Below are 25,834 nucleotides of genomic sequence, written 5' to 3'. Positions count from 1 at the left end.
GATCATGCTCTCCATCCTGGCCTTCACATCGGTGCGGTGGGACAAGATCAGCTCAGCCAAGAGAACAGGTCACTGCTGCGGGAAGGGGTAATCCTACACCTGCCACATCTCACTGTTTCCTACTGCTTCTCTTGTGCCAGCTCTGGTGCCTCAGCCAGAAAGGTAACTCAGCCAAAAAAACCAAACCCCATACCCCAATAGATACATACCAATGGAAGGAGGGGATCAGACATATAGGGCAGAGCGCAGGGAAAGGGAGCAGGAGCTCAGTGTTGCCTGCAGCTTCTCCAAAAGGTTAAGAGACGTCCAAAGTTGGGTTAATAACCCATGGATACTGCAAGGGGCAATTTCACTCCCACTTGTGTTACTTACCTTTCGTTGTCTCTGGTGCTTGCTAGACCCCACTGTAAGCCAAATCAACCCACCAGTCCAGCAGAAGACCAGACTAAATGGCTATTTTTCTGCCAAGTTAATGCATTGAATCAGCTCAGCAGAATCTGACAAGCCCCAGGCGTGAACAGTGGGGGAAATGCTGTGCGTGAGGAAGGAGGGTAGAAGGAGTGAGATGGGAAGAGGAAGTAAGAAGTCCTCTTTTTGACAGATTGACTCAGCTGTCTGGTATAACTTGACCTCAAATATGTGGTTTCACGCTATCCCTAATGCAGTGAACTATAGACAGTCCCCTTTCACACCCCCAGGTATGGGTTCCTGTCCCCTTTCTTGTGCCACACCTACACAGCTGCGTGACTGCCTGTGGTTCACATCAGCTCACTGCTCACCCAGGAACTATTCATGCTTTTGATCAGCTCGTCTTCTGCGAGATCATGATGTGAGCTGAGGGAGCAGCGGTGTGTGGCAGAGGAGGAGGGCAGGAGCCCTCTTTAGCAGCAATGCAAATACAACGTGGTGTAACCCTGACATGAAACTACACCCTAAATAACCACTGTGGAGGCAGGCCTTGGTGGAGCTGGGCTGTAGGAGTGAACTCTGATTTAAATGGGGACTACAGGTGACACCAGTCTTACTGAACACTGTACCTAAATTTCCTCTGAAATGCAAATATAAACATTGCTTTATAAAAGCCAACCAGCAGCAACCGTAGCGGACAAGATCGCTTTTCTAAAATGAACCTGCATTTTCAGGTGCTCTGAACTCAGAAGCAAAGCATCAGTGAGCTGCAACGGTGGCACTGCTCCCTCAGGGCAGGTGAGCCAGGAGCCGAGGGCACCCCAAGGCGAGCCGAGCGGTGACCCCACCAACGGGGCGCAGCCCCACTGCGCCAAAGGCAAGTGAGCAGAGCAGGGTGGTTATTGCAGTGGGGCCTGTTGATGGTTCAGGGATCATCAGGCAAGACACAGTAACAGGCTAGTTCCGAGGTTGGTCCAGGAGCCCCCGGCATTCAGGTAAGCACAGCTGAGGTGTAGCTCAGGAAAGAATGAACACCCAGGCCCACCAGAGGGTGAGGGTGGAGGCCCCCGTTGAGGCCATCACAGAAATTAAGGTCTATTTGTGCACTCAGCGCCCTGACACAAAGCTGTGGAGTCAAAATAGCATCTAACAAAGCTTTTACTGATCTAAGGCCAGTACAACCATCCAGAGTCTCATCTGATATCCTTGAACTGTTTATCAGCATATAGCTGACAAAACACAAGCGTATAATATTCCCAGATTTCCTCACATTCTGCCTGAGGTGCAGGGTTTATTTCAGGATATTAAGGGAGCAAACAGTTAGCAATCGCCAGTGCTAAGAGAGCGTCAGACAGAACTCCAGGCAATGAGTCCAATGAAAAAAATCTCGATTTAATTTAAACAAAAATACCAATCTAAATGACTGCCAAACACATAGCATCTTTATCTTTCAACCTAGCAAAAGAAAAATATCAGGTTGAGTCAGGGAAGGCAGCTGTCTAAATGGGGATGCATGACTTCATTAATGACATTCCTTGGGATGAAAGCAGAATTTTTTTTCCATCAAATCTTTATTTTACAAAAAAAAAGGGATTGCTGAAACACTGCAAATTTTGACAAACTACACGTGTAGTGCTGTGGAAATCTTGCTTTTCAGATCTACTTTTTCTTCTCTTCTTTTCTCTTCTCTGTCCCCCCTCCCATGTCATCCAAGGAACTTAATTTTTTTTAGCTGGTTTTAATGGCATTGTTATATGTTTAATGGTATTGTCATATGTTTAATGGTATATGTGGCTTTGAAAAACTGTATGGATAAAGAATCCCTGTGCCATACTGCTCAGAATAAATAATCTGGCAGAGAAGAATAAATACATTTTAGCAACAACCTTGAACTTCAGAGTAGGAGTGCTGAAGTACTATTCTACCCAGGGAAGCGGAAAGCAGAAGCATGCTGGGCTGGATCACCCGTGGTGCTTCTGCAAGGATGTCTTCCAAGAGACATGCCAAATGGAGGATATGCACACAGAGCGGTGCAGGCTGCGGTCCAGAACCCAGTTACGGTGGCAATAATGGCTGAGTGGAAAATCCTGAAGGACAGGTGTAGACACTGGAAGGTCACTGGGGTCAGAAAGCACCTGGAAGATGCAAGAACCTCCATGGGGTGTGACTAGTTTGAGGAGACTGGCACTTACATGTCTTGTTCCAGCTCTGATTCAGAAGATTAAACTGCCTCCTTTGGGAATTTGAGAATGCTATAAAAGAAGTACAATTTTTACTATAGCTTCTCCTGGAAGATATCCCTTGGTACACAGGGAGCGCAAAGAAGCAAAGTCTAAAGCCAGTATTCTGGAGTAGCCAGTCTGAATGGCTTTTCCAGCATCTATATGAATACTCAGGGATCTCTGCAGCAGTCCTTGTAGGAGCTAGAATGACTTAGGGGAACAACCTAAATCTTTGTAGATATGACAACAGAAAACAATGTTTTTGTTCACTGCCATCTCCTGAGCAAGCAGACTTCCAAAGCCTCTTTCTAGGAGGAGCCAGAAAGAGAGGTGTCATGAAAACTGCAACTTTCCCAGGATGTGGCAGGCCACTAGTTGAGCAACGAAAACTATCAAAACATAATAGCTTGCCAGATTGACTTGCTGCAGCTTCAGACTGAAGCAAGATTCCTGGTCTACGACATTTGAAAGGGGACACTGAATGCAACATTCATGAGCATTTTTTTGAGCCAACTATGCTCCACTCTGTTGTTGCATCTCGCAGACATAGGGCAAGGTTCACAGAGCAGAAGTCCCAGCGCTTTCAAGAAACTGAGTGGCGTTTTACTCGCATTGAGCCTAAAAGCATCTTTTGGCCCATGTTTTCTTCCGCTTATGCCAGTCCTTTAATGGCCAGTATTCTGGGAGAAGGGTAAAAGATAAAAAAAAAGAGTAGGAGAAGGCAGAAACAAACAAAAAGAAGTAATTCTGCAAGCAGCGTAACAAAATACATTGGTTTCCAATTACTTTGGTCTTGAGGATATGGTCCAGTGAAGATTCTTTGATGTTGGAGTCATGGAGTCTTTCTCCTAGTGGGATTACCAGCAACATTTTTTTTTTCCTTTTGCCTTCCTACTTTCATAAAATTCACAAGGAATTGCTATCTTTCACAAGATACGAAATATGAATATGCTTCACCTCTCCAGCTGTATCTTCATATCTGTTTGATGCTGGCAAGTGCATACAAGGGTCACTAGCATAGGACCGAAGGGTGAAAAGGGATCATTTGGTTTAGGGGCCATTTCTGGTCTTGGTCCCTAAACTGCCTATTGTATTATATGAAATTTACACAACGTGGAGAGAACATTTTTAAAAATAACCTAACTATTTGCATTCCTTCTACATATGTCTACCTGCTAACTCAAAATGAAGGCTCCTAGTCATTACTGGGTGTCATAGCAACATGATTACAAATATTTTGTTATTCACAAAGTTTCAAGATTATATGAATGCTAATTTCCTCTTTGCACTAACCTTCTCTCCTGATTTTTTTTCTCCTGACTCCCTAAGCAAAGTTCACTGTAATCCCATTCCTCAAAACCAATTAGATTCTCTACCCCATCCGCATGCTGCTCAGTGGTAAGCAGTTATTTATACACAGGTCAGCACTGCATTGTGGTCATCACTAGATATAGTTACTTCATTTACACCAACCTCACTGCTCTCCCAAGTGACAGATGATTTGAGAAGGCATTACTGTATTTACACCTTGTAAAATTTACTGCAAAGTAAGCCTTCATTTGTGAAGATCGGAGTTCTAGAAACGGGCACTAAATACAGCCTCAAAATTCTTCCAATCGAACAAGGATTGCTCGAGATTAATTTTAGTACCACACGGGTTCTAACCCCCCCCATATGAGCCCAGGCCTGAGGTTTACATTTGCCCATGCAAAGGACATCTTGAATACTGTACTTTTCATTTAGACTATTTGTTCTTGGGGGGGGGGGGGGGGGGAGCTGCGCTATAGTCATTTGGAAGAGGCTTCACATCTCTGTGTGTGATCTCACCTATCTGGAAAAAAAGAAAAACCCAAAGCAACCAACTAGTAAATCACCGGCACTGCTGCCACCAGCATCAAACATTAAGATGCTGTGCATCCTCAGGAGGAGAGCCCTAGCAGCCCCAGACTATAATTGTTTATTCTAAGGCACCAGATGTGCTATAGATACTTCAATATCTGTGAAGCTAGGAAAAAAACAGGCTAACATACAGCTGATAAAACACATTATCTTAGAAGGGTTTTTCTCTACCTTACAACTTTTTTTTGTAGAGATCAACATTTCACCTTTTTAGATTAGATGGTAAGTACTGTGAAGGTGCCGAGTATACAAAAGTATCTACTCGGTCTTGTTTAGTAGTAGCAACAGGTTGTAATAATTAAGTAAAAAGAAAAATCCATGATTAAAGAATAGTTCTGTGTGTAACTAGCAAGACCAGATTTTGCTGAAGGACCACATCTAAACACGGACATTTCACATGCTAATGTATGCAAATGAACTCACCCATCTCCACTGCAGAATGAGGGAGCGTTATTGATGAATGCTTTAAGCCCCAATTCTGCAAATGTGTTTTCATGCACTTCTCTTGGTGCGTGTCACTTCATTGTTGATTTGACTGACTTCAGAGAAAGGTACATCCAGAAAGTTAGGAGAGGAATTGAGTGCTTAAAGGGCTGAGGATGTACAGAAGAGTTCACAGAGATTATGGGTTTTCATGAATTGACATGAAGTTTGGAATTACTGGTGTCTTCAACAGCTGGGGTTATCAAATACTGTAGAACAACTCTGTACTTGTTAGTTGCCTTCTGTAGAGCCAATGGCTTAGTGAGAAGGATAGAGAAGGAAAACTAGGTAAGTTTTTGGGAAGTATTGTAGGGAGGGTGAAGGAAGGAGGCACACTACTCTTCTGACACGTGCTTCATGTTATTGTAACCATCATGTAATAATATAAATGCTTAAATTTTAGGATATAGAACAAGTTTGTAGCATCCGTGATAGGAGTGTTTCAGCAATTACGCAGTCCAGATTTGCCAGTGTCAGAGAACTTTCCATTCTACCAGACCGTACAGAAATTATGCAGATCATCTAGAAGTTCTGTTTTTAAACCAGGAGAAAACACTTGACAGGGAATCATATGTATGCAGGGTCCTATTCCTGGCTGTGCTGCTAGCCTGCTTGGTAACCTACGGCAAATCGCTTCGCTTTTCCAAGCTGTTATTTCCCATCAATAATAATGCACGGTGCTAGATGTTACTGTTACTAAGCAGCTGTAGTAGTGTCCTAGGATGCTCGTGTGATAATTATACACTAACTTCTACAGTATTTCTCTTTCTGCTAAAAAAGGAGGTTCACTAACTGGGTGTTACCAAGACAAAAATGTTCTAAGGTATCTATGTGACAGGTTTAGTGACACTCACACTGCCTAAAATCAGGAAATGGTACACGTTGTAGCATTACAGCGCACAGGACGCCCGAAATCCTAATTCTGTCAGTGCTGAATGACGACCCCACACACTTACTACAAGCGGGCTTCTCCCGCCTTTGCAGATTGCCGGTGCGCATCACGGAGGGGGTAAATCGGAGGGACCGTAAGCAGCGCCGGCAGCCGGGCTCTGCCAGCTCGTACCGGGGCGGCCTAGGAGGCCGCGGTCCCCGGGCGTTGCCCGCTTCTCCCGCAGGACTTGGAGAAGCGCACGCCCCTCCGGGGCCCGCAGGCTGGCTGCCCTGCCCCATTTTAGCTTGGGACAACCCGCCGGCCTGCGACGAGAGGCAACGGGTTCGTTCCACCACCCCCGGCGGCGCGGCCTCAGGCAGAGGGCGGTGCGGCCGGCGGCACGCCCCTGCGCTCCAGCCGCCTCACGGCCCCCCCGCCCCCGCTCCGCGCACCCTCCGCCGCGCTCGTGCCCACGGACAGCCCAAGGATCCCCTTTCAGCCGAGGGGGCCGCCTCGCCCCCGGAGCGCCCCGCAGCGGGGGCAACGGCTGCCGGCCGGCGGCCGTCCCTGCGCCAGGGCGGGCGGGCGGGCGCGGCCTACATTGCCCGGCGTCCCGCGCCGAGGGCGGTGCCACCGGAAGCGCGGCGCGGGCTACTTCCGGCTGTGCGCGAGCCCCGAGCGGAGGCGAGCCCGCGAGCCTGCACCCCGACGAGACAAGATGGCTGGGCTGCCCCGCAGGATCATCAAGGTACCTCCGCCCTCCCCGCTGCCCCGCGGGGGGCTCGAGGGGCGGCCGGGCCGGGTCCCGCGCGGCGGGCAGGGTAGGGCTGGGCTGGGCCGGGCGCCGCTTCCGGTGCCCGGGAGCAGGGCCGCGCGGGGGCAGGGCCGCTCTCAGGCCTCCTCCTTCATCTGCTGAGCGGGGGGCGACCCGCCGCCGGGCCCGGCCGCCGCGGGAGCGAGCGGGGGCGGGGGACCGCGCCGGGCCTGGTCCCCCCGACCGCTTTCCGCCGCCGCCCGCGGGGGCTGCCGGGCCCGGCGGCGGCGTGCGCGGGCGGTCGGGAGCGGCTGGGCCCTCTTGGTGAGCCGGGGGCGGCGGGCGGGAGCGGGCCCGCGCCTATCACGCTCACCGCCCGGGTGGCGGCGGCGCCTCACGGACTCTGGTGCCGCCGTCCGTCGGGTGCCTGCGCGCCCCTTCCGGGCCCGGGGCTTGAAAGGAACGGGGCGCACCCCTCCACCCCCTTCCGCCGGCGGTGCGGCTCCTCGCCGGGGCGCCCCGCAGGCGGGCAGCGCAGCGCGGCGCCCGGCCTGGCCCGGCCCCGGCTCCCCGGCACAGCCCTGGCCGCGTTTGGGCCGGGGGAGCGCGGTGGCGGCGCGGTGTTCGGGTTCCTCCTCCTGTGCGAGGAGGGACAAAACACAGCGAGTAGTTAAACCTGGGCTTGAGCTGTACGTCGGGGGCATCCGTACCGGTACATGCTAGGCCAGCCTGGTTACTGCTAGGTGCGCTCTGAGCTGTCGGCCCTTACGGTATTAGCGTGTTCGTGCTGGCGGTTCAGTGTCTTGCTTCGACTTTCATTTACCAAGCTTTGTAAGGGCTCTCAACTTTGGGGTACTTTCAGCTGACCCTCCGAGTGCAACTTCAGCTTAAGACTTGAATGATTTGGAGTCACTCAACAGAGATACAGGTAGCTGCATTGCAAGCTATCAAAAGATAGCTTGGTCCTGTAGCTAGCGTGGATGTTTGTGCTGGGCTGCTCTTTCCCACTCGATTTGCAGTGATGTGAATTGAAGCCCTCAAATTGGTGAGCACTCCCTTTACAAAAGTTACTAAGTGATTCCAGTAAGGTTCGTTAGCCTTCATAGGAAATAACAGCACCCTTGTTACTTGTTGAAGTGAACGAATGTCACAACTTATAATGCCGTGAAGCTCTCTTGGTTCAGTACGCAGTGTTGGCAGCCATTGTAAAACACTTGAGTGTAGAATATATTAAATAGTGGATGGAAAAATAAAACGGGATTTTCTCTAAAAAGTCAAGTTATCTAATAGGTGATAGAGGAGATGAGGTAAAAATAACACAGGAGTAGCATTTATCTTGTATGAAACAGACTGAACTATGGTTACTGCTCAGAATTGTAAGCAGTAAAAATAACAAGGACAAATCTTACGGAATGAGTTTGATGCTCATCCAGCTGCCTTAGTGCACAGCATGCAAAGCTGTGCATGTATTTCAGGTGTGAGAGGGAACACTGATTCATAATACAGTGGAACTGGTATTCATCACAGAGTCGTGGTAAGAGCTCAGTCATGAGGCTGGTGTCCGTGCTAAATTTTTTTTAATAGCTCTCGACAATTCCCCTGAATACAACCAAGAAGCGCACCCACTTGTAAGCTGGTGCATAAATTTCCTTCTCGGCGCTTTTGTTTTTTTCATGCTTTTCTAGAAAAAACCTGGAGCAATTCACACAACTCACTTCAAAGATGTGCGATGGCATGGGGATGTTTCTTCTCCTGGAGAGGGGAAGTGGAGGGCAGCAGAAGAGAGACCTAGAAACTCCAGATTTCCTCTGGAGGGATCCCCCTTAGAGTTTTCGGGATTATTATCTGTTATAGAGTGGTGTGTACGGTGGTTTGTATATTTCCATGTATGCATTATAAGCGTCTGCAGCCAGTCTAGAGCTTTTAAATCTCAGACTGGTTGTGTTTAGATGACCAATTCTTCAGCTCCTGTGCTGTGCATGCGTTAGGTTGCCGGATGTGCATATGGTCCAGAACTTGAATCTGACTACTATAGCTTCAAAAATGTGCAAAGTCATATTTTGAAATATTGCAGCTGCAGAGGTGCAGACCTAGAAATGTGACTGCTTGAGTCTTCAGGAGTCTCGAGTGAGAATTGTTTTGACCTTTTCTATCCTGCCAATCTTGATATTGGAGCTAAATTTCCTACTGCTGGTTGTCTTAGAGGGAGGGGAAGGAGTGAACTCTGCTGCTAGTGAGAATTTGAAAGATCAGGGAAGGAAATGGGAGAGAGAGAGAGAGGAAAGGGAAGAGTTGTAGAAGGGTGAAATAACTCCAATAATAAGATCTGATTTTCCTTATGCACAGTAATAAACTTGATGATAAATAAACGGCTTAGGTTACTGTTAGGAAGAGAACACCTCCCTTTGATCCACATGCACCCTTTGTGTTGTCATCCGAGGGAGACCGTCAATGGCTGATTGGGGATAGGAGTGCATATTTGGACTGTAATGAAGTACAGAATCTAGCTAACCGCTCGAAATGCAGTTGGCATTCCTCATTTTGACCGACTGCTGGCAGATGGCCTGGCTCTCAGGTTGACTAGTGGCCCTGTACTCAGCCTGCTTCTTCGCTATGTGCAGGCTGTCTTCTAGCCCAGTAGGAGAGCAGTAGCTTTCCTTGTCTCAGCAGAGAGCTCTATCTGTATTTCCAATACTTTCCCCAAATTCAATTGAAAGGTGACAGTACGGATGTTGCAAAGCAGTTGTTACAGAAGATAGTTACTACTGGTTTGCTGTCCTCAAATTATTTAGAAACACAGGCTTTAAACAAGTGGGGAGGAATGATCTGTAAGCGCAAGAGATAACTTGCTTTAGAGTTATGACTTAGTGTTAGCACATCACAAATGGTGAGTAGAAAATGATGATATAGTTTTGAATCTTTAAAGATCTAATCAGAATTGGAAAACCTTCTATCTTGTGAATAGAGAAGAAGTATTTTTATTTTCTTCGATAGTCCAAAACCAAGGGCCCTCTGAGAATCACCTTGGTGAGAAAAACCTATCAATGTAACATAAAATAAAAATGTGGTATGGCACATTTATGTAATGTGTGTTTTTGATACTGTAAAGCTTTTTTCCTGCTGCACAGTATTAAAAAGTGAGTCTTTGCAATACACACAATAAGTAAGCGCAGCAATTTTTACTTTCAAGCACTTACTACACCAATTCTCTCCTGTGTTGCAAAGTCACGTAGCTCCAGTTGAGTAAGGAATTGTATTGCATTTGATTTTTTTTTTTTGGCTGACATTCAAACCACCTCATTGCTGTGTCAAGTGCAGTTGGTATATCTGAATGGGATGGGCAATGCTGCCTCGTGTCATCTTTTCAGATGTTTTTTCTGCTGTTTTCACTGCTGCAGTGATCTCATCATTCATAATTTGGTGTCCAGGTCTATGTGTTAACTGTGTAGCCAGTTGTTAGTAGTGCTTCTGCTACAATCACTGCAGCTGCTGATATCATGAAGCAAACCATCTGAAGCGGTATCTGAGACTCCTCCAAACTTTTTTTATTAATGAATTTCAGTGTTAAATTACTGAGGCTTTGATTTCTTCCCCTGCGTGGTAGCGTGTTGTTGTCTGAGATATTCCTTCCTTGCTGTTTACTGTGAGAAGCTATTTCCACATTGCTGCCAGTGAGCTCCTGCTTGCAGTATTTTTAGAGAATCTGGATGACATTTGGACTGCTGAGTTATAAAATGCTACCTCAAATTGTAAAATTTCTGGGAGGTTTTATGGAGATTTTCATGGTGTATGTGGTGATAGGCACCTACAGCGTTCTGTGTTAGAGGTCAGTATAATCGGCTTTATATGTTTTTTGAAATATAAATCAGGTATTTAGTCTGCAACTTCTGAAACTTTCTAGAAGTTCTTAAACAGTATTACTGGCAGCCAACTTGAAGTTTCTCACTTTATATTGGAAGCTGTGGGCTTCTGGGGCATGGACATCTGTCTCCACATGCAAATTTAAGTTGCCATTACTTTTTGATTTCTCTGACATTTCCGGCCATTTTTTAATTTCCTGGATAAAAAAATTAAATAAAAAAGACTGGAGGTAAACCTAATACCTTTTCATGATATTTTGCATTTGTTTGGATGGTGGTTAGGCATAGAAAACATTACTTCTGGACAGTGTTGTTCCTTGGCGTTTGCAGAGAAACTCTATATTTGGTCTTTGTAGTGTCTTTTTGCCCCTTGTATACTGTTTGAATCTTGTGGATACCTTCAAATTTGACAGGAGAGTGAAAATTTCGGGAATTTTCAGAGGGGTTTTTTGTCCCGTTCTTTTTAAAACCACCTCCCCCACCCCCAGCAAATGTAGGAAGATAATACATATGCTACTTTGTGACCCTCTTTGAGTCTTCTTGCCAGGTGACTAGTATAGCATAGGCTGGCTGTGGTAGTGGAAGGGGTGTATAGGCAGGTATTGGAAGCCTTTCAAGAGAACTTTCAAGTTAGACCAAGGTGCCAGTTTTAAAAGGAAAACATGGAGTCTTAATAAAAGGTCTTAAAGAAGACACTGATAACTTTCCACAGCCTTTTCCTTAAAGAAGTTTTTAGTAGACACTAGAGAATAAAAACAGCAAATAATCCAACTAGAGGCAAAAATCTTGTTTGGACCACCTTCTTGTGGTGGTATTAACTTGAGCAACTTTGAGGAACAAATCTATAGTACACCAAGCTTTCTACGTACTGATGTTAATGTTTTTTTTATCGCTTTGCACACAGTTATTTTATACTGTACTTTGTCTGTTATGTTTACACGGCTTTCAGTGTATCATCAAATTTTTTTTCTGTAATACTACAAAACAAAAACACATTTTCGTAGTTACCTGTGACTGGTGGGTTAATAGTGAGAAGCAAGTTGCAAATTTTGCAATAGATGGCATTTGGACAGAAGCTCTGTATAAATTTTTGTTTGCTTTAACCACACTTTGATAGTTGACTCCGCACTGTATATTAATGCAAGGCTCTAATGCAAAAGTGCTCAGTCTGTATAACCACAGGAATGGTTTATACGATTAGCTTAGTGAATTTAGTTATGCCTCACTCTACTATAGCTAGAGATGCACCATGAAAAGCTTGATCTGTGCTAGTACGTAGATAATCCTCTAGGAATTTGCATAGGATCTCAGCTTCACAGTTCCAAAATCCTGTAATCTGCTGTGGAAAATTTGAGAATGAGGTCATTCTCAAGGGAGAGTGATGCTGACCTTAAAAATGCCCCTCTTCGCGTTACTGTTGTTTGGCAACAAGGTCGTCTTCCAAGAATGGGTAGATTCTGGATTTTTTTTCTGGGAAGGTTCTGTTACCTGGACTACATTTGTCTTCATTGCCCTGTAAGTGACTTTGTAGTGGTTAAAATTGTTTGTGTGGTGATGGGAACTGGAGAACCAGAAGTACCAGAAGTACATGAGGGAAGATTGTGAGCGATCCAGAATTCACGGTGCTTGCTTAGCAGAAACGTAGCTTCAAGTTGCTGGACAATTGTCCATAGATTGAGTACTAGTTAATGGTTTATAAATCTACTGTTCCACTGTTCTTTCTTTTTTTTACAGCCGATGCCTTTGACGTGTTGACACTTAGAACACTTTCTTGCTTTTTATTTTTTGGGGGGTAGATACAGTTGGGGCTGGTGATGGGGTCTGGGAACCCACAGGGTGGTGGAAGCGTTAGTGTACAGAGATGTTAGCCCAGTAATGAGTCTAGGAAGCAGAGGCATGTGGGATGCTGACACTTGGGGATTATATGGCAAGGAAGAGAAGAATTCATGTGGTGGCCAGCTACTGGAAACCACAAGTGCAGCCTTCTATTTATGATGTTTGACCTTTGCTTTACAGTTTAATGGGCTTTATTGCTAATTTTTTTTCCCTAAAAGGCAGACATTATTTTCAGAAGACTTTTTCCAATGCAGTTGTTTTACAGTGATATAATTCTAATCTAAACATTCTGAAATCTCTCTGACAATATGACATCTGCTTAGGTAACCAATTTATTTTCGGTAATGCTGGTTATAGCCAGTTCTTTACATAATTGTAGCTAATGAATTGATAGACCCTGGAAGAATTTGGGCCAAAATTTGATGTACTGTTATAAAAAGTTATTGAATTAAGTCTTTGTGGTTTTCTGAGGCAGCTTTATCCTTATATGTAGAAGACAGTTTTGACTGCTATGTTTCACTTTCTCCTACTGCTTCCCCCTCAAAAATCAAAGCAAAAACATGCGTGCGGTTTACCTTCTTATGTGCAACTTATCAGTTCTTGGTGAAAGAGATCAGTGTGATCTTCCCCCTTATCCCACTCTGACAGAACAGGAAAGAATTGCCATTTGGCAAGTAATTATTACTTGTCTGTGTGCCAATATGTTGCTTTAAGTTTCACCCTATGCAGCTAGCTAAAACCTTTAGTTTCTATTTCATACCCCAAAATTAATCCGAACTATTAGATGTTGTTGGAAGATAATGGCACTGGTAGCTGGCAAGGATTTCCTGCAATCAGAATAAAAAAAAAATATGAAATGAATGCTGTATATAGTCTGAATTGAAATGCTAAAGTTGGTGGTGTACTTCTGTGGTTTTTGCAGAGAGCCAGCACAAGGTGGAAAAGTTAGGTTAGTTAAGTTAGTTAAGACCTAGTTAAGTTAGATTAACCAGAAGTTCTCAAGGTGCTTAGCCTGCAGTTCATGTTGAGCAGCCTTACTGTATAAACAGACTTAGCCTGGGCTGTGTTGGCACAAAAGTTTTTGTGCCGCTGCAGTAAACTTGGACTGAGGGGACTGATTTGGCTCAGAACTCTGCAGTAAAGGTTGTTTCTTAAGCCAAATCAGTTCTGTGATCTCATTTGTTGTTTGACTTTGCAAATGCTTGGGCTGATGAAAGGGGTGCATGGAATGGTGACTGTACAAATTAGCGCTGCTGCTGAGAAGTTAGGGCTTCCCATTCAGACAAACCCTTGTGTTTTGTGAGAAAGGAAAAGGTGGAGGTAGTTACAGATGTGAGTGAAGTTGATCAGGAAGGACTGAGAACCAGGCTAAAATGGTGGGGACAAAAGCAATTTGACTCAATTGTAAACTCAACAGCTGAAGCCAATGAAGAATGAGATAAAGGACTTGCACTAATTTTTAGTCATTGAGAGTGGAACAGGTGTAACTTTTCTTTTAAATCTCTTTGCTTTTTGTTATTGGTAGTGACTTTTCATCTGCTTCAGAAATCTTCCTGGGGGACTTGGCAGCAAATGTCTAATCTCCCCTAGGAAGCAAATATTGAAGAGACTGATGAGCAATCAGTTAAACTGAAAGATATCTCTTTTTTTCCTCATCACATCTTCTCCCACACAAATTGGTATGTGCAGTACCCTCCAAGTGATAAGTGTTATAATCTCAACTATAGCAGAAAATGGAGCTAGTGGCTTTCATTTTAAGTCTGTCATCTCTTTTTGAAAAACTCTGATTTGCAATATCATCTGGAGTCTGAAACTGTCTACCACATCCTCTCTAAAAGTGCTTCTGGATAAAACAGTTAAAACACATTTCAGATTAAAAGTTACCTTGTGATTTATGCTGTAGTGGGTTGACCTTGGCCAGATGCCCACCCAGCCACTCTCTCTCTCTCCCCACCTCAACCAGGCAGGGGGAGAAAAATAAGATGGAAAAGCTCATGGGTCAAGACAAAGACAGGGAGGTCACTTACCGATTACCATCACGGGCAAAAAAGACTCAAGTTGAGGAAAATTAATTAATTTATTGCCAAGTGAAATAGAGTTGGATTGTGACAAAGACAAAATTAAAACAACACCTTTGCCTCCCTTTTCTCACACTCAACTTCAGTCCTTCGCTCCTGACTCCACCACCTCCCCTGTCCCTGATGATTGCAGGGGTATGGGCAATGGGGGTTTGTGGTCGGTCCATAACAGCTCCTCTCAGCTGTTCCCTCCTCCTCAGTTTTTCCCATGCTCCAGCGTGGCCCTCTCCATTGGGTTGCAGTGTGGATGTCTGCTCTGCTCTGGTCCTCCATGGGCTACAGGGAATCTCTGCTCCGGTGCCTGGAGCACCTCCTCACCCTCCTTCTCTAACCTTAGTGTTCACACTAGTTTTGCTCACACTTCCCCCTCCCCCTCACTATTCTCTGTGTGTTGTTTTCTATCTGTTCTTAAATACATTCTCCCAGACGAGCCACCAGCTTGGCTGATGGGCTCAGCTGTGCCCTGCTGCAGGTCTGTTGGAGCTGGCTGTGTCTGGCATGGCGCAGCCCCTGGCCTCTTCCCACAGAGGTCACCCCTGGAGCCCCCCGGCTGCCAACACCTTGACACCTACACACTGTACATATGCCTAGATGGATATGCAGTTAAATTCGACCATACCAAATACAAGTTTTATGTCCAAAAGAAGTGAGGCAAGCTGATGTGTATTTCTTTCAATCTGGGTGCCTCTTTCGTTTTGCCAGTAACTTTCCTGTAGGCCATTTTGGGACTATTCATGCAGCATTGCATCCTATTGTTCCTTTTATAAATGGCCAAAGCTACTGAAGAAGTTTGTTTTGTAGCCAGCTGTTTGGAGACTCTTGCTTGTAGCACCTATGGAAGAAACCTATCAAGAGATGTACAGATTTCATTCACTCACACTGGTGGAAGATGCTTTCACCCACAGCCAATGCCAGCTGTTCATCAGTGTCTGCTGGAAGTTACTGTCCTCTGCTAGATGGCAGCAGAGTTTGTATGCTGCCAGTCAACATTTTTCGGGTTAAAGATCTAGCTAAAAGAGCCCAGCTCACTTTTCCTGAGTTGAATTGGGAATGCTGACAGGGTTTACTTTCTCAGTAGGTTTGCAGGGTGATGTTTTCTGGCAAGGGGGCAGCAATAAGCACTGGGAGTTGAGCTGTAATTCCTGTTGCAGATAAAGTCTTATTAAGACAAACATACTCATCTGTCATCTGTCTTCCCTCTGTTCAGAATAAAGCCACCTAGGGTTAGTTGAACCTACAGGTAAAGGTGGATATTACCTACATTTTTTCACTGTCTGAAGTAGATTAGAGAGGGCTTGTACTTTGCCTTGGCCTGACAAAGTTGTAGGGGTGTAACCTCCATCTTAGCAGGTGATGCTGAAGGTAAATTACTTGACTACTGCATAGAGAATTGAGCTAGTAAATATGCTGCTGAAAATATAAGGAAAGAATCATTCCCCTGAGGCTTTGCATAAAGATGCGATATTGTGCCATTTTAAATATTTAACAGCTCTAAGACCTGCGGTATTTTCTCTTTGTGTAAGAGGCCTTATTAATGTTTTCTGTTTTGAAGTTTCAGAATAATTTTATCACAGCTATGTTGACCTCTGAAAGTTAATAATGTTCTCTCTTTTTAAGGTACTAGCATAAAGCTGCTAGTCATAAGGATGCTTTTCTGTAGTCTCGACACTACAAAAGGTTGCTAGATATCTTTGTAACGAGTAAGAAGATATACAGAGTCTTTGGTGTTTCAGACTTTTATAGATGGATGAAGACTTTAATTTAGCAGTTTACCATCTGTTACTGAAATTAGCCCTATTGGTAGTTAAGCTTCTTCCTTTGGAATGAGGAGATAGCCTCTGCATTTCCTTTTTAGGTTGGTTACAAAATAGTAATCTGTTACGCTAGTATCTCGCTGTGATTAACGCTGCAGTCTCAACTCTTTAAACCAGCCCTTTCACCAAAAGGAGCAGTCCATTCTCCCAACCTTCTGACAGCATGTGTTTGCACTCTCCTTTTTATTGGCACAGCTGTTTGCATGGACATGTGGTGAAGTGCATCAGGGACTCTTCTCTCTTGTGTGATTTTTTTCTTTTTTTTTTCTTCCAGATCGGCTACATGCTATGTTTCACCATGAGGTCGAGAGACAGCTATACAGGCAAAAGTGAAGGTGCATAATAGGCTGAAGTGGAAAGGCAGCACAGCTTTTTTTCTTCCTTTCCCCAGTGGCTGCTCATTTATCAGCTTAAAATGTTCAGGCTTTGTAAGGTGTTGGGATTTCTCTAAGCTCCCTTTGTTCTAATGGATTTTATTAATTTCACCAGGTGATTTCACAGCAGATATTAAAGGACTGTGTAGAGCAGAAGACCATGTTAGATTCTGTCAAAAAGTGTATTCCTTCAATTGTAACATCTCACTAAAGACTACTGTATTTAACTTGTGGATTAGTATGCAGAATTTTTTACTTATTGAAGGTAACTGTATATATTGAATATGAAATAAGAAAACTGGGGTGTCAGGAAACTGAGTGTGCAGACAGCTGAATTACTAAGCAAAGCAAATTTGGCTGAAGAGTTGGAGCTTGGATTTCTTCTTTGAGCTAGTTTGTGCTGACTTTGCAAGCAAGCTTCTTTCTTAAATTCCAGTGGCCTTCATGCAGTACCCTTAAAGTTCCCGTATTTTGTAGGTGCTAGATATTGATTCGTTCTTAACTTTTTTTAGCCACATCCCTTGGCAGGCAGTGTGAAATTTGTGGTGATTAACTACTGCCATAGTACAGGGAACGGAATTCAATTATTTTTCCAAGCAAAGAATATAGTACTCCTTTCTAAAAAGCAATGAAGAGGCTTTAAAAATTGTCTAATCCCATGCAACAATTTCTTCCTTCACTACTGGAGTGATCTCTGTCAGACAGGTGAAACTTTAGAGATTTCAGTTCAGCTGCAGTGGCTCTGCTATGTAAGAAATAATGTTTGGGGTTTTTTTTTTGCAAATACTTGCATACATGAGTTTTCTGAGTTTTTTTTATTTGCCAATATGCCACTGTTTGCTCCTGCCTTAGTCTGTTGATGTAAGACTTCTGAAGTAGCTTTTTGTTCTCCAAAAATGTAGCATACAGAAATCTTTTTTTGGTTGTTCTGACTGAGGCTTTGGCAGCTTGAAGCTTTTATAAACACTTCTGCAAGAGTGGAAGTGATTAATAGTATATTTCTAATGGATTCCTTCTTTATATGCTTGTTCATATCTCCATGTGCTCTAACAATTGATTTTCATGCATGTCTGTATGGAAGCATCTTCTGCGTTGTTCAGTTCACTTCCTTAAAGAAGGGCTCTGTCTGGGTGTACAAACCAGGAGAATCCTGGTGGTTATGTCTGCTTTTCAGTCATTTTTTTTTTTCCTTCCACTGAAAGCAGGATAACCAAGCAAAAGTTCAAAGAGTGAAACATACGCCCCTGCAAATTGATCTCGTGTTTGCGTGGCTTCTCTCAGTCTTGGCGACCCGAAAAACCCTCACCCCCAGCTCCTGCTCTGTTGGTCTCTTCTAAAGATCACAGTGCTCTCTCTTTCTGAGGCTTCTTGTCCTCACAGGTTACTGTAAAAACAGGTTGAGAGTTTCTCCCCCCTGGGGTACAATTAGTTTTCAATTTAATGTCTTCATAGAAGAATAGCTATGCCGAATGTCAGCTACACCATCTGTCCCATCCGTATCATCTGTCACTCTACTTCAGGCCACCTGTGTTAATAAGAAAAGCTTTGCTTTTGCTTGTCAAAACACCTTCAACACTTCTGTGTTTTTTAACCACTGAATTAAAAATAAGAAAGATTAAATTGTGGGGAGCATAACCAGTTGTGAATGACAGTGGTGTGTTTCTTCTTTTTTTTTAAGTACTGACTGGCATGTATCTTCATTTTGGGTTTATTAATTTTCTTTAGTCAACGGAAATTGACATTAACTTGGAATTGGAAAAAGTGGAGTAAAAGCAGGAGTGAGAAGAGATCTCAATCTAAAAACATTGCAGAGTATGACAAATAGAAATAACTGCCTACGGCAGCATGGGATACTTCGTTAAATGCTTTAGAGTTCAAAATATGTCCTGAAATCTCTTCTGTGAAACTTACTTCAGTATGCTAGAGGAGAGCTAGTAAGAAACACTATAAAGTGCTGTTCTGGAACACTTACTTGATGGAAATTTGTACTCCCATGAAGACAAAACTAACTGCGCTATTGTAAAAACATTTATTGTGAGCAGCAGAACTGCAAAACCTGGTTTTCTGTGAATTTGTCCTTTTTCCTCTTTAGCATGTTAATATTTGGGTGTCCCAGCTCTTTTGTCCTTATTGGCAGGGTTTTTTTTTGCCAGGTGAAAATAGTACATAGTTGATTGGAATAAACTGGCCAAACAGCATGTAATACCAGAGTTCTTCATGTCTTTCTCTTTGGTAGCACTGAGCTTGTTTTCTGTCTTAGCCACTGACAGCTTTACAAAATGTGCAGAAAAGTTGAAATTGGACAAAGGGTTCAAAGGCAGTTTTGGGGAGGAAGGGGGAAGTAACAGATTGCACAAAACTCACTTCCTCAGCTAAAAAACTGTTAGAAAGATTTTTGCCTAAAAAGATACTGGGAAGTGAAGTATTGCATATACTTGATCGTCACGATTAGTTAAAAAAGGTGGGAAGTTAAAATTTTAATTAGAAGTGATTATTTATTTACTCATTTTAACATGTTTGAGAGACTATTTTTCATTGGGTAACCATCCTCTGGGGGAAGTAATATAAAATTACAAAATAAGATCAACGTGTAGTTAAACATTTCCTTGTGCACTCAATCTACAAACATCTCATGACTCTCTTGCGGGTGATGTACAGGGTGGGGTGGTTTTTTGTTTTTTCTTGGTAATGTACACTTAAAAAAAAAAATCTTTAAGCAGTTCAGTTTCCTGACCTGGTACACAGTATGTTGCCCTGTATACTGACAACTGTTTCTCTCAAATATGACTTATTTCTCCAAGTCTTATTGCAAGTCAAATTGATTTTAGTATCACATGTCTTTAACTGGCCATCTTACTATAAAATGTGGAAGTGAAGTCCCTGATATCACCTTAGAACTGGACCTACTTGTATGTTTAAGCATTTTACATGCTTAGATCTTAAAATGTAACTTTCTGATTCATTTCTCCCTTTCTGTTCCTTTTCCATGGTTTCCCCCAAAACATATTGAAGATATTGCTATAAATTTCTTCATAATTGAAGGGCAAAAGCCTTATTTACTGTCAAAATTTAGCAGGTGGTGTTGATGTATTTAAGTACAAACATTTCACATTCTTTTAATAAATGGCTTCTTTTTTGTGTTTTTCATAGCCTAACAAGCTTGTCTGTGTTATACTGTTTTAAAAAGATGCCTTTTCTGAACCGAAGATGCTTCTCAGCTTTTGCATAAAATGATAGTGATGTATGTTCACAAGTCATGACCTATCATTTTGCGTGTGTCTGAGAAGTTTAGCCTGGTGCTTGCGCTCTCGGCATGATGGCTGCATCAGAGCCTGGCGGGTATGGAAGATGAGTGTAACCAATTCCCTCACAGATTTCTTGCGAGTATTCCTCCTCATCTCTGTTTGAAAACAGCTTCAATTATGCTGATAGTGGTGGAGCTCCATGCATAGTGCAGGAAGTGAGGCGTGCTTGGTTAAAGCATTTTTCATCTAATATTAATGTTCCACAGGGGGCCTGTATGGGTTCTGAGTAGCCTCAGCACTAGTGTAGCTGTATGCAGCATAAATGCTTTTCTTTGCACTCCCTGTTTCCTGGGGTGTTTTATAGCAAGGTAACTGTGGCCACATAATGGAGAGGCATAAAGGGCTATCTGAACGTGATGACATACTAGCAGTGGTATAGCCCCTTCAGTATGATGCGGTACCTCGATTAAAAGAATCGTTTTTCTCATACGTGGGCGCTTTCATTGTTTATTGACAAATGGTTTTTAGTGGCAGAATGCGCTGCTCGCAGCCAGGCGTTGCTCCCTCAGTTACGCTGGCAGGTAGAAGTGCTGATGCTGCTGCCAGAGAACTGCTGATTTTGGGTTATTTTAAGCCAGGATTGGCTGCCCAGTATGGTTACAGTCAGCATACTGGCATAACTAGGGAGGCAGTCTGGGGACCAGAATGGCTGAGTGGGGGCTAGGGACTGCTGAGATCAGCCCAGCTATAAAAATGTGTTAACCTTATTATTAAAAAAAAAAAAGTCTTAAATTTGAGCATGCCCATAAGAACCAAAACCATGATTTGCCTACTAGCGTGTATCTGGCTGGTGGTATCTGTAGCGTGTATCTGTCCAGATGGTAGCAGCTGTGAAGAAGTTTAAAAATTTGGTCTTTTTGTTAGTTCTTTCCTTTTTAATTTCAAGTTGCCTTGCTGTATTTCAAGTTGGCTTGCTGTATTAGTTTGTATTTGGCATAAGACAGTGTTTCTTCTGCCAAAACTGTCAAACTAATAAGTATATGATCCTTCATAGGTGGAGATCCAAATTGCCCCATTTACCTGCAGCAGCACTCATACTGAAACCTTGCTGAAAGAAATGGAGAATGTTTTATGCATTTACAGGGATAATCTATAGTTCTTACTGACTTTCATACCACTGAACTAAAGCTTTGAGCATTCGTTATAACTGCTTTTCTACAGAATTACTGTACAAGTAAATAGCCAGCAGAACACAAATTCCGAGTATGTTATAAATTTATGTGTATAACTTAAAAATACCTGCGGAAGTGAGTGTAGACAGCGCTAAGAAGCTTGGCTGTCCTTCCGGTAAGGTGTGTAAGTGACATTGGCTGCTAATGCCTATGCAGATAAGTAGGCAATATGTAGTCACAACAAGGAATTAGACTAGATAAATTAATTTTTATGTGTGCATATGTACATAGTAATAATTTCAGTATTATGATGTGTAGGACCTTGACAATTTTGAGACGAATAACTGGATTTTGGCATTAATTACTGTGACTTCACTTCTTTATATTATGTATTTGATCATTTTTTGCTAAAGTGAGGTGTTATTTAACTACATCAAGACAGTCATATCGCTTATATGCTGTGTAAATTTATTTCATTAAAATGCCAGTATCGTAACAGTGCACATATGTTTGAAGAATGTATTAAGCCTAGTAGAGGTAATCTAATTTGTGCTTGTATTAGTGCTATTGTAGACACACAGAATAAATACGCTATAAAACTAGAATAATAAATTAATATTACACCTACAAGTTACCATTTTTCTTCAGTAGAAACGAGAAAATTTTTCTTTGAAAGCCACACAGAAAGGTGGTGAAAAAATTAACTATACATGGTAAATACAAGCTAGAGGAAAAGCAGGAAATGAGGCTAAAATTACCTGAAGAAATGAGGCTTTGACAGAACTTCTTGTCCCTGCCTGATGTCCTTTTGCACATTTTGGCTGCAGGTTCTTTTTTATAAGAAGTAGCAGAATGGTGCCTATAAGACTTGTGAAGGCTGGCAGCAGAGGAGAGGGAAAGATGTACAGGACTTGGTCAGTCTGTCTGCTCAGTGCGTTAGCGGGACGGAAGGTCAGAACATGGGCAGCTCTTAGCTACGGCCACAGCGTGGTGCCTGAGGTAGGATTGGTGCTGTGGGCAGAAGAATTGAGCAATAAAGGATACAAATCTCTGTAGGAAACCAGGCTTCCCTAATTTTACAGAACAACTTGCCTGTCTCCTACTGTTTGTTAGGGTGACTTTAAACGTGGTTATATGTAGGCTGAAAGTGCTCACACCAAAGCTATTTATGCATATATGTGTAAATATATAAAACATCCTTATAAACACCTTTAGTGTTGCAGCAGAGTAGTACTTCGAATTCTTCAAAGTTGAATCTGATTCCAGTACAAATGTTCATCATAACAAACCAGTCCACGCTTGTTAGAGTAAATCTTGAACGCTTTCTGTGAGTGATTAGCCCTTTTGGTTTTTCACTTATGGGGCTTTCTGTTTAAGGTAGAATTATAGAATCATTAAGGTTGGAAAAGACCTCCAAGATCATCGAGTCCAACCGTCAACCCAACACCACCATGCCCACTAAACCATGTCCCTAAGCGCCTCATCTACACGCCTTTTAAATACTTCTAGGGATGGGGACTCAACCACTTCCCTGGGCAGCCTGTTCCAATGTTTAACCACTCTTTCAGGAAAGAAATTTTTCCTCATGTCCAATCTAAACCTCCCCTGGCGCAACTTGAGGCCATTTCCTCTCGTCCTATCGCTAGTTCCTTGGGAGAAGAGACCGACACCCACCTCGCTACAACCTCCTTTCAGGTAGTTGTAGAGAGCGATGAGGTCTCCCCTCAGCCTCCTTTTCTCCAGGCTAAACAACCCCAGTTCCCTCAGCCGCTCCTCATCAGACTTGTTCTCCAGACCCCTCACCAGCTTCGCCGTCCTTCTCTGGACACGCTCCAGCACCTCGACGTCCTTCTTGTAGTGAGGGGCCTGAAACTGAACACGGTATTCGAGCCTGTGCGGCCTCACCAGTGCCAAGTACAGGGGCACGATCACTTCCCTCCTCCTGCTGGCCACACTATTTATTGCTGATCCAGGCCAGGATGCCATTGGCCTTCTTGGCTGCCTGGGCACAGTGCCCAGGCGGGTAGAATGGGAAATGGTATTTTTACTATGGTATTCTTTAAAGTGCTTGTAAGTATATTGAAAAATAACAGCTTGCCAGTAGTTTAATCAAAAGTTAAGAAATGTGTTGAGGACAGCTCAATTGTTATCTTGCGCTACAGAAGCACACACTGTTACAGCAGTTGAGGGATCCGAAAGGAGATGCGTACCAGTTTACCACATCCTCATCTTCTTTCTGCAGATGTTCTTTGACTTTAAGGTATTTGTCTAACATGATCACTTCTGTGGATGTAGGCAAATAACTCATAATGAATACTTGTTTTTAAAATAGCTTGTACAAGTCATGTTTATTTTAAATGGGTTGTATTTGTTACATTGCCTCTTCTTTTTCTTCTAGGAAACCCAGCGCTTGCTGGCAGAGCCAGTCCCTGGGATAAAAGCGGAGCCAGATGAAAGCAACGCACGTTATTTTCACGTGGTCATTGCAGGTCCACAGGATTCCCCCTTTGAGGGTGGGACATTTAAACTTGAACTATTCCTTCCAGAAGAATATCCAATGGCAGCTCCTAAAGTACGTTTCATGACCAAAATTTATCACCCTAATGTAGACAAGCTGGGAAGAATATGTTTAGATATTTTGAAAGGTAAGTGCTACCTTGTTTTCTTTCTTTTGATGTTATTAAGTACAGAAACTTGTAGATTGACCCTAAAAAGAGTTTTCATTTGTTTAAAGAATACCTTGCTTATTCTTTAATCTGGGAGAGGAAAATTTGCTCTTTCTGTAGACTATGATGAATACGGTGTTTCATACTGCTATAACTGTCTCTTCAGATAAATGGTCCCCAGCTTTGCAGATTCGTACAGTTCTGCTATCAATCCAGGCTTTGTTAAGCGCTCCCAATCCAGATGATCCACTAGCAAATGATGTAGCTGAGCAATGGAAGACCAATGAAGCCCAAGCCATAGAAACAGGTGATGTATCTTACACTTTTTTTCCTAGCTTTAGGAAGTAGCTGATTACTAACTGGTTGGGGGATATAAATCCTGACCTCTTGTTTTATGTCTGCAACTGGCAGAAACAATTACTGTATGCAGTCATAGTCTGAGTACCCTGAATGTGCCTGCGGTGGTCTATTTTCAAGTCTGAGACCTGCTGGAAGAAAAGTACTGTCTTGATCTGTTTTATCTTGAGTTTTCATGTTCCTAAATTGCAAGCACGTCTAATTTGAACTCGTGGTAAAATAAAAGTACACACCACTGCTTTTTCTGTAAAGCTTAAGGAACAGATTATCTAATTTCAGAAAGTACATCTCTTCCATACCTGCTTCTGTGGCAGGCTGTAATGGATTGAAAGAATTACATTATGCCTCTTCACTTTTGGATCCACTGCAGTCAGGCCACTTCAGCAACTGTCAACTTTTGTGTATTATAGGAGTTGAAAATTGCACTTAAAAATCTCAGAACTGATATATTTTGTATAGTTGCAGCAGCGATATAAACGTGATCTTTAAAAATAACTATTTAAAATGACTTCAATAAAGCCTGAAAAATATATCTTCTCTTAAATGCGTTTCTTTTTCTTTACAGCCAGAGCATGGACTAGGCTATATGCCATGAATAATATTTAAATGCGCTTTGAACATCAAGTGTGCATCACTTCTCCTGTTCTGCCAAGACCTCTTCCTTTTTTGTTTGCATTTAATGGACACAGTCTTAGAAACGTTACAGAATAAAAGCCCAGACATCTTCAGTCCTTTGGTGATTAAATGCACATTAGCAAATCTGTGTCTTGTCCTAATTCACTATTGTACCGCATGAGCAGAGGCTAGAAGTATCATCTGGATTGTTGTGAAATTGTTTAAAAGCAGCAGCACATCTCTGCTTTTAATCATTTTTCCCATCATGGTTTAAGTATAAGCACTGTGAAGGAAGGTAGGCAGGGTTAGCTGTGGGGCTTTTTGTTTTAATTTTGTGGGCTCCTCCTCCCTTTTTATGGTGATGCTAATTGCATTGGTAAAAGCAGCTAACCAGTTATACTTTAGAATATACCCTCTAGCCCAGTCTAACTTAGACGCTGTAGATGGACAAGCTTCATTGTTTGAACAAAAAATGGGAACATTAAACATCCATCACCTTCACTAATAATATTGTGATTCTGCTGTCAAGTGTAGAAAAATCCCTCCAAGAAAAAGCTTGTGACCATTTTGTATGGCTTGTCTGGAAACTCTCCTGTAAATCTTATGTTTTAGTAAAATATTTTTTGTTATTCTACTTTGCCTTTGTACAGTTTATTTTGCTGTGTTTTCATTTCTCTAATGTGACAATCGTATTTAAAAAAATTGAAACCAGAATTGACAATTTGTCTTCACCAGTCTGACAGATTAAACAGTGAAGAGGTGGAATTCGTAAGATTTTTTTGCTTCTGTTTGCTGACTTTTTTTATTAGCTTGTGTTATGTGGGTGACCTTACCTGGCCAATTTAATATGAAATTGCATTTGGAGTGACTTTTAGAAACAAGTCTCTGATGTAACCAGCGTAACCATAATTTTAGTAATGCATTGATACGCATTTTCATGGAAGTAACCATAAGAGAGCAAACGGCAGCACTAATTATGAGTATCTGCATACCTTCTCTTTGCTGGTTGTCATCAGATGTTAGGCTACACGGTTTTCTTTCTTTAATTCCTGCCCTCTATTAACATGAAATACTAGTGTGTAGAACCACTGTTACAGCCAGCTTGTGTTTCGACTGATGTTTGCTTAACCACTTACAGCTAGCGCCTCATACCACTGGTTTTTTCTACAAGCCTTATTAA

At 42.9% G+C, this 25,834-nt stretch overlaps 1 protein-coding gene across 1 annotated transcript; it reads left to right on the top strand.

The window, feature by feature from the left end:
* Nucleotides 1-6,518: 6,518 nt before the first annotated feature.
* Nucleotides 6,519-25,288, top strand: UBE2N (ubiquitin conjugating enzyme E2 N). Its single transcript, XM_076334507.1, has 4 exons — nt 6,519-6,631; nt 23,415-23,661; nt 23,849-23,989; nt 24,605-25,288. Exons 1-4 carry the CDS (start codon nt 6,602-6,604, stop codon nt 24,643-24,645), a joined length of 459 nt encoding a protein of 152 aa, XP_076190622.1. The 5' UTR covers nt 6,519-6,601; the 3' UTR covers nt 24,646-25,288.
* The last annotated feature ends 546 nt before the right edge of the window (nt 25,289-25,834 follow it).

Source organism: Aptenodytes patagonicus, chromosome 1 (genome assembly GCF_965638725.1).
Source record: "Aptenodytes patagonicus chromosome 1, bAptPat1.pri.cur, whole genome shotgun sequence".
Classification (NCBI taxonomy): Eukaryota; Metazoa; Chordata; class Aves; order Sphenisciformes; family Spheniscidae; genus Aptenodytes; species Aptenodytes patagonicus.
The sequence above is the reverse complement of the archived record's forward strand: the minus strand, read 5'-3'. Positions and strand labels throughout refer to the sequence as shown.